General features: G+C 37.6%; 1 protein-coding gene across 1 annotated transcript in view; it reads left to right on the top strand.

Annotated features, from left to right (window-relative positions):
• Positions 1-8,372, top strand: part of LOC139978874 (histamine N-methyltransferase-like) — a 10,829-nt gene extending 2,457 nt beyond the window's left edge. The window contains exons 3-5 of the mRNA XM_071989417.1: positions 4,372-4,586; positions 5,141-5,467; positions 6,902-8,372. Coding sequence (XP_071845518.1) covers positions 4,382-4,586; positions 5,141-5,467; positions 6,902-7,263 — 894 coding nt within the window. The 5' untranslated portion in view covers positions 4,372-4,381 and the 3' untranslated portion in view covers positions 7,264-8,372. The remainder of the gene's footprint in view (positions 1-4,371; positions 4,587-5,140; positions 5,468-6,901) is intronic.
• The last annotated feature ends 3,429 nt before the right edge of the window (positions 8,373-11,801 follow it).

Raw genomic sequence — 11,801 nt, 5'->3', positions numbered from 1 at the left:
AATTTGTGGCGGCGAACATTTAATTCTGCACACGTAAATAAAATAGATCTCATTGAGTAGCATTCTTCTTCGAAGCCAGGGAAGTCTCTAGAGGGGGGTGTGGGGGTGTCTCACCCCCCAATATTGGTAAAACTGACGATAGTTGGGAAATTGAAGTGCGACAGTCGGAATTTCCGACTGTCGCACTCTAATTTACCTAGACCTATTCATATATTTCTGTGCTTGTGAATGACCTAAAAATTAATTTCGGTCAAAATGGACCTTTAATCAGTTATATTTACCACGTTTTCCTTGCCACTTTGAGAAATTGTATCTCGCGATCCTTATACTCCACCATACAAAACTTCGTATGATTTTGAATACTCTAAAAAAAATGCCTCATTGAACTACCGTACAACGTTCGCCAGCTTCAATTCGGTTTATTTATGTACTAATTTTGCTATTGGGTAGGTTGAACCTGTTCGCTAGCTTCAAGTAAGTTCAGTATATATCAGGGACGTAGCCAGGGGAGCAGTGGGAGCAACTGCCCCGCCCCACCCCCCCCCCCCCCATTTCAGTGTCGAAAAAATGTTAAATGTTTTTTGCATGGTATTTCGTCAGTGCTCTTTTGATCTTGAATACTCGTCAGCTCCGTTAACTCGATTATCATCGTAGGAACATTCAGGCCTACTGAATCAGCTACCTAGTTTGGCAGATGCAATTAGCTAAATTTAGCCTATTACCAGCCTACAGTTGGCCACTGCGTAATAAAATACATATCGCCTACCTAACCGCACTCGATGGAGAGTCACGAACCGTATGCACAACGACGTCGACAACGTGCGCTCTCCTCCTTTCTATGATTCGTCCTTATAAGTTGTTGCACGAACAGAATGTTATGAAGCTAAGCTAGTAATCGTACGTAATAAACGCTTCCTATTAATAATTATTACACTGCTAAATATGAAAGTTTATATTGTCCATCAGTTCAGTTCGTCAAATGTATTAAAGTCCAGACATTGGACAATAAACAATAATCATTCTACTGGAAAAATTGTAAAAGAGCACTATGTTTGTCTTTCTGATATAATATGTAAAAGAACATGTAACAGAATAATTCAAACCGGAAACAACATCTGCTGATAATATGATATCATATGATAATGATGAAACTGGCAAAACATTGCACCAGATCGCATATAAGGACCTTCAGTTGTTCAAAAATGTCTCAATGGGAGGGGGACGCCCCCTCACCTTAGACCCCTCCCCCATATCAATCGCAAAATGTGTGCTCCTCTCCCCCTTGCAAATTCCTGGCTACGTCGCTGGTATGTGTATTGTCTCTATGCTAAACAATTAAAACACTAAATGCTAGTCAGTATAGTATTTGCAACCGTTGCAGTACGTTACTTGGTACGTCTCACCGAACTCTTTAATCTTTGCCAAAATTGGTTCATATTTTATATTTCAGACAATAACATCTTATAAAGTTGTAGAAGATAGGTGTAAGACTACTTTGGCCAAATTTAGACTAGAATATATTTTATAGAAATAGTTCAGTTGTTATTTTTGTTCGCGGAATCGGGCCCACATAATAATGTATAGCATAGGAGTAGACAATAATCTTCCTCAGAAGTAATGACCATAAAAAAAAATAAAAAAGGTATGAGTTTTACATCAAATAACTAAGGTTTGAAAAAAATGTTCGGGGATTGGCCTAAAATTAAACTTCTTGATGATTTCCTTCATTTTTTGTTGTACAAATTATATTCTTCAAAGTATCGGCTTTTCCAACTTCCATTGGGCCCTAGGCTAGGTTTAACTAGTTACAACTGATTATCCCAATTGTACAGTGGCCGAGAAATCCGTGATGTTGGGAAACCTCTCGACTTACCACTATCGAAGGTTGCACTTTCTTTAAAAATTATTGGGTAAATAATTTGGTGTATGTAACATGTGGGCGATACTAAGTATGTTCCTCCCCGCCCTAGGGATATTTCCTCCCCGCCCTAGGGATATTTCCCGGCTATGGTTTCTCATTGGCAGAGTCAGACTGACTTAAATTGAATATTGGCGCCCTTTACAGCTATTTTAAATGCATATGGCTGCCAAGAAAACACTACTAGTTTTAGTCACGGCTGTAGTTGTTTTATCTGCGAACTTTGTCTATTCATCTTAGAGCAGAGTTAACTATCAGGTTATTAGTTAATACAGGTTGGCGTATATCGCCACCGAATTTGTCCATATCGAATTTATATGAAGGCCTACGTGAGAACCGCAACCACTGAAAACTTTATGTTTTTACAGTATGTTTTTATACTTATTTCTAAGAACTCTATTGGTCCTTGACGAAGATGATAGGCAGATTGTTATTTTTTGGTAATTCACTATGTCGTCGAATATAATTTGCTGAAATAAAAAAGGTTTCCCCTTTGTTACACTAACATAGCTTTTGTAGTTAGTAGTCTGTGTAGCCTTCAAGCAAATAACTTATACTCAGTTGCTTACTTGATTAACCAAGTGATTAATAAGTTTGTGAAGTGAGGGCCAGTGGGTACAAATGTATCGAGAAAAGTTCGGAACAAAAGTGCAGTCGCGAAAGATGGGGTGTCTGACTGACCGTTTCGTTGACGAGTAGCGCGGGGGGGGGGGGGGTGTACAAGGCAGCAGTCAGAATTTTCTGGCTTCAAAACCCATCCAGTTGGAATTTCAGCCACTACACCCCCTAATCATCAGGCCTTAGCTACGTCCCTGTTCGAAGCAATACGTAAAATTCTCTACTTTTGGTTCGTTTTTCTCGAATTAAACAAGACAGGTAACATTTGAACGCATTTGAGTTAACAACATCCTGCAAAAAAGTTGAAAGCAACAAATGTTAACCGTAATTATCCGCAACTCCGGGGTTATCTGTACTACTTCAGCTCTTGCACCATAGGCACCTATTCGTTATTATTGTGGTATAGCATTATTATATACTATGGCCGGGTATAGTATATGTTACGTGTTTTGGATGATGATAAACCAGAGCCAGGAAATCGACCAAGCAGTTATTAATACACCTGTGGTGTTACATTTGCAATGGTAGACTATAGGCCTACATGTATTCGTTAGATTAATCGTCCATTAGGCCTTCGGTGCAAATCACCGTATTTCGCTAACTAGGATACAGTAACGTTAACATGTAATTCAATTTCACCAATCACTGTCCAGGACTATGTGTATTCTCTGCTTTGACAGCTTGGTTCTGATGGTTTTAGTCATCATTATTCATTTATATTGCAGACACATGCTAGCTAGAGTTTTGTTTATAAACATTACACAATATAGCTTTGGTCAACGCTAAGGGACCAAAGGCAGAATTGGCTTCTTCGTGACACCAAAAAAAAATCAAAAGAGTTGCAGTAACGAAGACCCCTCCGTTGAATATGAACAATCGGTAACTAGCATTGACCTTAACCACGCACTACAATGACATATTTTTGTATACAAATATAAATGGTTCGTTGTAGTAGAACTGGTTCCCAATTGATCTATGACGGCGCCCTCTTCTTGGCCATTAAAACTATTTCTTCAAGTAGCAGATCATCTGATTAGCTTTTAACTTCAAATAGCAAACATAAAAGAACATAATGATTGCAAGATTCTTTCTTAAAAAAAAAATCAGTTTGGGTCTACAAAGAAATATATTGTATATTATACGTCATGTGTTATTATTTACAATAAAAGAAGGCCACATGCCTATATAAATAAAACATTGTCAATCTGGTTTCTATATCATCTGAAGGTAAATCAGCTTGTTTTCATACAAATGTTTTCAGTGTTTATGCATCGCATTTATTACAAGTGAACATGGAATTATTCCATCTTTTAACCAACTTAAAAACAATTTGCCATTTTTCACTATACTCTTCCATCCGTTTCCCTTCTGCTTATTCAGATGATCGAATCTTCGCCTAAAACGACTATTTTTTATCTCCTTTCTTTTGTGTATAAATGTTAGAAATCCTGTATTTACATAGTTTCCGTTTTGTTACCTTTTTATGTATATCATCTTAAAAACAAAATAACTGCACTACCGGAGTAAAATGGGTAGAAAGAGGAAATGGGGGAGACAAACATCTGTGGATTCAACAAAATAAAATCGAAACTTGGGAAGCAGAGAGGAATAAACCATGGCATTGAGACAACGTGAAAATGTGTATGCTGAAGCATATTTAAGGATATAAATGAGATATATAATTAGCTCAACACGCAAGGTTACTATGACTTTTTATTGTGAGCTCTACCTTCCAGTCTCCACCCCATGTGCACTGAGTGCGAGGTATATAAAGTGTGTAACGCATCAATCATAACCATAAACCATTGGTTTTCATTCTTGTTCTTAATTATTAGGTTACGGAACATGGATTCGAATAACCGACGACTACTCGATAACCACAATCACTACGCGAGGGCCTTCGACGTTTTTTGCAAGTATTCTTCAAAACATGGAATCCTCTCGAAATGGGCAGAAGAGGTATTTCCCAAGGTCGTGGTGGAAAAATTAAGCAAAGGTCTCGTAGAAGGTGGAACAAAACTAAGAACTCTTGGTATTGGATCTGCGTCAGGTAAGTTGTGTTAAAATGCTGGTGGACACGTGGAGCACTGTAATTCCCGACACAGACGGGTGCCGATTAGATGAGGGCAGAAGAAGGGGGACGAGGGAGGAGGGGACAGGGAAGGGAGGCAAGAGAGAAGATACCATGCACCTCACCATTAGTGAAGATGTCACACACTGTCCTGCATTGCATGTATAAAGTTTGATTTAACCCCTTACAACCCTCTGATGTTTTAACCAATTACCAAACGAAGGTCTGTGGGATTTAGAAGGGGCAAACAGAGGGCGACCGGGGTACAGATATCGAGGGGCAGCAGGGGCATGAAAGTTTGCCTTAAGGGGGAAAACTACAAAATTACATCAAAAATTACAAACAAATAGATCCTTCGTGTACTATATCTTTTTAACTCATGAGATCGTCAACTTGAGGCTAAGATTGCTATTACTCAAATTTGATAGATGATGTTATTAAATTGTTCATTAACGTGTAACCACGAATATTTATAAAATCGTTTCTCTGTCTTTCGTTTCTTTCTCTCTTTGTTTCCGGTTTTTGCTCCTCAGGGTTTATGGATTGTAAACTCATTTCATGCATATTGAGAAAGTTTCCTGACGTTTGCAGCACTATTGTTGAACCCATGCTATCGTACATTGATAGGTTCAAAGAGAATGCAGCGGAGGAGAGTTTGCTCTCAGTGGAATGGGACTGGAACCAAACGATGTGGCAACAGTATTACGATGATCTTACACTCACGGACATCCCAAGCACCAAGTTTCATTTTGTGTCCAGCATCCACTCGCTGTATTATATACCAAATCTGGAAAAGACCATCAAAGAGTTTCTGGCCTGCTTAGAGGATGGTGGTATTCTCCTTTTGATATTGTCTGCGGGTAATGCTATATATGTCTCTCTCCTATAGGCTTAACCACAGATGTGGTTACGAAGATATATAAAACCCTCTCCATGTGTATTGGTCAAGAGATTACTCGTCATTATGTAATGTTAAGCGATAAAATTACTTTAATATCATGTTGTTATTGACTTTATATAGAAATTAAGTGATGACAGACAATCGTGGACAATAATATGCATGGTAGGTCATAATGCTCTATAGGACTATGCAGTAAAGGAATAATACAAACATATGATTAACATGGAAACGATGATATCACACAGAAGTATAACGCTACATTAAGTAACATAGAGTCATATATTTTCGAGTTACCATCCTGAAAAATTTCGTCATTTTTCGGGAATGGAGGGTGAGAACCAGAGCCGGATGATTTAGTTTGTATAGAGGAGGGAGTGGGAATGTCGGGACCCTTTCAGCATAATCTATTACCTTAAAGTAATAAAACGGCATACACCAATAATAGTAAGAGATAGATCAATTTCACAACTTGACCCCTTGGATCACCTCACACCCATATTTAACTTTAATCTGCTGGGCATAACAATAGTGTGTTAACAATGTTGAGTTTTGTATGTATATTCCGGGCAGTGTTTGGTATCTTTTACACTATTATATCTAAAAGTCGCCTTAACACATCTCAGGTGTTCAGACTATACGTTGAGGTTGTAGTAGTGCATATCGTGTACGATAAATATCATACAATAGTGTTAACAATGTTGAGTTATGTCTGTACTCCGGGCAGTGTTTGGTATATTTTACACTATTATATCTAAATATCGCCTTAACACAATTTTGGATCAATAACTGTGCAAAACGAATTATTATTTTACTCCTGTTTTTGTTAATCATGTATATTATGCTTTACTCAATGTTTTTCCCCATAAACTATGGGGCCCTTCTTGCCAAGAGTGAAGAGCTGTCTCCAACAGAGAGTGTTATGAGATACTGTAAGCGACACACATACTTGTAGGATCTTCGAAGTGAAAATTATTTCAGGATTGTGAACGAACTTCTTTGCATTTGACTTGTTTGCTCAAACCGATTTACTACTATCTTGGACATCACAGTTGGACGCTGTTAGAACATGTAATGTAGTAGAACATGTATATAGAGAATAACGTTAATCTTTGCAGCTTGCGGTTTTGTAAATGATTTTTATGTGAACCATTGTGCTATGTACTGCTATGAATACAACATAAATCAGAAACAATAGTCATAATGTACCACACATTTTTTCCGGCGTGAAATGGGCTCCCTTACATAATTTACCCCACTAGCGAGATTTCCTAAAAACAAAATAGTGCCCTGACCTTGACTCGTTACATCCACAGTTATTTTTCATTCTTGTTTTGTTAATTAATTATTGATTTTTAATTAATTTGATTTTAATACTTTTCATTGGCTATTGCAGACTATTCTGATGTCCGGCGGTTTCCGAAGCGGTGCCAGTTGCCCGATGAAAACTTTTTTAACGCGAAGAACGCCGAAGACGTCAAACAGATATTGAAGACACTCAGCGTTCCCTTCGAGACCACCAGGGTTGAATCGTTCGTTGATATTACGCCATGCTTCGATAGCAACAATAAAGACGGCCAAATGTTGTTTGATTTCCTCATGCAAGAGGTACATTTTCATTTCAACAAATCTCCAATTGTAATTGAAGATATTCTAAAACGTCTGAGTGAACCAGATTTGACTTCGACAGTTGATGGAAAAACAATGCTAAGAAATGATTGGGAGGCGATCGTAATTCAAAAGAAACAAGAAATCTGATATCTGATATCAAAAGATGATGATACATTATGAGTCACTGCGTCCTACACAGTTTCAATATATGTGTTGTTAACATTTGGTTATAGGTTTTGCAACCATGTCTCAATTACCTGGAAGTTCTATTCAGTCACTAGTCAATGGTCCGTGATAATGGTATGGAATTAACCCTACCCCCTTAATGACATGTAAGAGATGAGCTTGTTCTTATCCACAATATTTGGTAAAATAACAGCTTTTATGAGTCTAAATTTTGTATGTGACGGTAGTACAGGTAAGGTTATCATAAACAAATAATAAGGATGTTGTGGAAAATGATCACCTCTAATTTGTTGTCACATTAATTAAATGTGTAAAAACTGACGTTACTCGTTACAAGCATATCTTGATGATGGCAGGAGAATCTAACGGTTAACACAAATATATATAGTAGCTCACTTTAATTGATTATTATAATAAAAGTAAAACTGTATGACCACACTGCTATATGTGAATTTATCTGTGCTGGTTCGAATTAATAGTGACCATATCATTAAGAAGTCAATGCATCATAGGGTTTCGTGTGGATTATACTTAAACTTGGGACGTTGTAAGCATACCAATTCTCTTTTGATTGAAGTGGCCAGCCGTCCGAATATAATCCTTATATAAAATTGTGCATTCATACACGCAAACATGCAAACAGCCAACCAAATTATAGATGTGTATATAATGTGCACATTGGTATTAAGGTAGAACCTATGTAAGTGACATCGTTAAATAAGAAACTTAGACGGTTTCCCCAAATCGTTTAAGCATGCATGGTTCAAGACTATCAGCCCATGTTATATTGTATCTACTAGATTCGGTTAACTTTCCTCCATTTTGATAGTATATGCCAGAGGTCATAGCCTACCTGGGATTGATTTGCCAAATTAAATAATTAATATAAAATTGATATTGTAGTGATTTCACGGTGGTGAGAAAGTAGATTTTCTCACACAAATTTGTTTACACCCATTGTAGTATTAGATGACAGTAATTAGAGAGCCTTATGTAGTCTTTATAGTTATACTCCTGGGAATCTTTAAGTGTGATTTGAAAAACAAATGCGCCATACGTATAAGTGTCATCTGTGTTGCTCATCTTGATTTAAAAGCCCGGGGGAAGTTTAATGTATGCTTTTATCTTATTCCTTGTCCTAGGAAAGTTTTACTTCATGCATGCGATTATCTCGTTTTGTTTGTAAAAGGGTGCGCCGGAAGACAGCTGGATTAGTTTAAGATTAGTGGTCAGTACCTGAGCATGATATGTGTTGAAAAGGGGATGTAGTTAGTGATTTTGAGTTATTTGTAAATTTCTACTTGTTACATGTTGTTAGCTGTTAGTTACTGTTCAGTCAGTTCTTGTTAGCTTGTTGTTATTTAGCCTTTAAAGTCAGTCTTTTGCATTAATAAATAGAAGCCAACTTTAATAGCTGTGTTTCGTGATTTATTTTGGAGCTACTTTGTTATTCTTTGAACACTAAACAGTTCCGTTAAAATGTCTACAAATTACGGTGGAACATTTCCGTTTAATGTTTCTACGATTCGGTGGCTACGCTACAATATGAACATATAGGTATCATTACTATATATATATATATATATATATATATATATATATATATATATATATATATATATATATATATATATATAATATATATATATATATATATATATATATATATATCTTCCTAAAATTTCTTAAAACTTTGAAACAGTGAATGCAGATAAATTAAAATGGTTTTGTCTATACTGTAAACGTTTTTCAGGGACCTCACGATTCCTTTAGAGGTCGAATCTGCAGATTGCGACTTACATACGGGGGGTGGGAGTAGGTTGAAGGGTGTCACTCCACCCCCTCAGGTTGGTCTCAAATCATCTCAGGTCGGTCCCAAATCGATGCCAGGTCGGTCCCAAAAATTGGAGCCGAATTCAGTGTGGTCTCACATCCATGTAGATTAAGAGTAACGAACTAAACATGAAAATGAAACCAAAACCGTTCTTTCTGCTTCTCCCTTACATATATATTTCTAAAATTAAGAGTAATATTATACTATCAAAAAGGTAGAACTTCCCGTTCAGGGCTTTCAGTTGAAATACAAATCCATATCAATTTGAATTCCTCTTTAAAATGTCTTGATGTACTTTAAACTCACTTCCACAGAACGAGAAATATCTGCAAAAGCTCCAGCCCGAAATCTCCAGGATCTCCACAAGGGCTTAGAACACATTCCAGAGAACTAAAATTCTCTTACTGAGATATGTATTTGTCCTTTAAAATCGCTCCAACATATAAACGCACAGTTACTCGGTTCCTTTTTTACCCCCTGAACGATAGTAGAACTCTGATCCATTCCAGATAAATGTTAGAAGACTTTTTCTGTCTGACATGTAAATTTAGCAGTTTTAAAGTCGTTCCAAGAGAAAATAAAATATCGCCAAATGCTAATGGTATCGGAGACTCTGCCCCATGACCCCCACCAGGCCTTTAAAATACAGAGACATTTAAAACCCTCTGTCTTTTACATGTATTTTTGTACTTTAAATTCGCTTTGAATGAACAAGGAAATTTGCAGCTTCCGGGAGCTTTGACACTTGGACCCTCCAATGACACTAGGGCTTGAGATACACTACGGGGAAATTTAGAGTAATGATTTTTTCTGACTTGTATTTTTGTGTCTGAAAGACAACTTCCGGAGACTTCTTCCCAACTCTCTGTAATCTTAGCCAATAACAGTGTCATTATGAAGCAAATTGCTGTTTTTGTTTGCTTATATTTCTCAACGTCGCTTGGCCATTCACTACAGTCGGTCCAATAAAAGGGCGAAAAGAAAATGGCAGAATTATTGCAACAGAATTTCTGGACAAATTATCATTACGAACATATCATGTGAAGTCAGCCGTTGTGAAACGGAACTCGCTGCACAATGACCATTCACACGGCTAACCTTATTAATGAAGGGCGCCTACAATAGACATTGTAAACTTTCACTTTCACCGATCAGCCATACAGGAGCATCTGTGTTTGCATCATAGAAATTGAAGTAGAACAATTTCTATGGTTGGCATGTAACGTCCATTGTTGCATTCAAATAATGACACAATAATAGTTTTAGGAATGTAATTCATATATCCAAGCGAACGAACTAATCGATCAATTTGCAAAATACAATACCGAATACGGTTACATTTAAACTGGGAAGTTAGACTTGAAGTTATTAACACCAAATAACTAATACAAGGTAGAATTATGACGTAACTACCACATAAACTGCTTCCCGTCACAGACTTGATATATTGAATGTACCTGTTAACATTGTATATGTTTAATGTCAAAAAAAGGAATATAGGTCTAAGCTGAATTTCCATAAACATTTCTTGCTAGGAATCTCGCCAGGCCAGAGGTGCCACCGTCGGTGGGCCTTGTTGATGTAGCATCAGGAAGGACATCAGTTTTCGCTAAGCGAGATCTTGCATAAAAGCGTTCTGGGCAGATATTTATGATTTACCGACTTTTCAATCTTAAAAGGAATTTGGCAAAACGAGGAAGTCGCCACAGACTGACAGAGAGACAACAGGGAATATGCCTTTTCACGCTTAATAAATTGTCTACTGAAATCTTGAAGATATAACAAGCTATATCAAAGCTCTCATATGGTCTCATTATTGGCAGAGCTGACGAAAATGATATCCATACATGAGTAAACACGATAATTCGGTCCTGTGCTGTAAATGTGGAAGTCATGTATTTAATACCAACATACAATTCAGGTGTAGGCTAATAGTCAGCATTATATCGAGTCCCTACATGGAAAGAGTTAGATACAACGATCCCACGAGGTCTTATGCGTTCATTTGCAGCAGCGGAGCAAAGGTGGGGAGGCAAATGTGCCAATTAAGATGATTTGATTCCCCTGCCCAGCCCAGCCCCCCCCCCAACTCGGCTGCGGTAAAAAAAAACACTTAAACGTTCTCACGTACGCCCAAATTGCCTTTATTTGGATAATAGTGGAGTGTTAGCTCATGGTGTGTTAGCTCATGGAGTGTTAGCTCATGGAGTGTTAGCTCATGGAATGTTAGCTCATGGAATGTTAGCTCATGGAGTGTTAGCTCATGGAGTGTTAGCTCATGGAGTGTTAGCTCATGGAGTGTTAGCTCATGGAGTGTTAGCTCATGGAGTGTTAGCTCATGGAATGTTAGCTCATGGAGTGTTAGCTCATGGAGTGTTAGCTCAGTGGTTAACGCCAGTGCCTTTTCAATCATAAGGTCCCCGGTTCGAGTCACTCCCAGATTAATGTATGTCGTCCAGTTACAGAGTTGTTGACAATTAACAATTCATAATCATGGACGGTTAAATATGAATCTAAGAGACTGACTTCGGTCAGCTTGCGGCTTTGATAAGCCAATGAGGCTTCTTCGCGAGTTCCTGCTTGCAGGAGGATCTAATATACATACATATACATACAATAGTAAGCTAACAGAAATGCTAAACCTTCATAGTTTTCGCTTCCTGCG

This window comes from Apostichopus japonicus, chromosome 13 (assembly GCF_037975245.1).
Source record: "Apostichopus japonicus isolate 1M-3 chromosome 13, ASM3797524v1, whole genome shotgun sequence".
Taxonomy (NCBI): domain Eukaryota; kingdom Metazoa; phylum Echinodermata; class Holothuroidea; order Aspidochirotida; family Stichopodidae; genus Apostichopus; species Apostichopus japonicus.
Note: the sequence above shows the minus strand (reverse complement) of the source record. Positions and strands in the feature narration are given on the sequence as shown.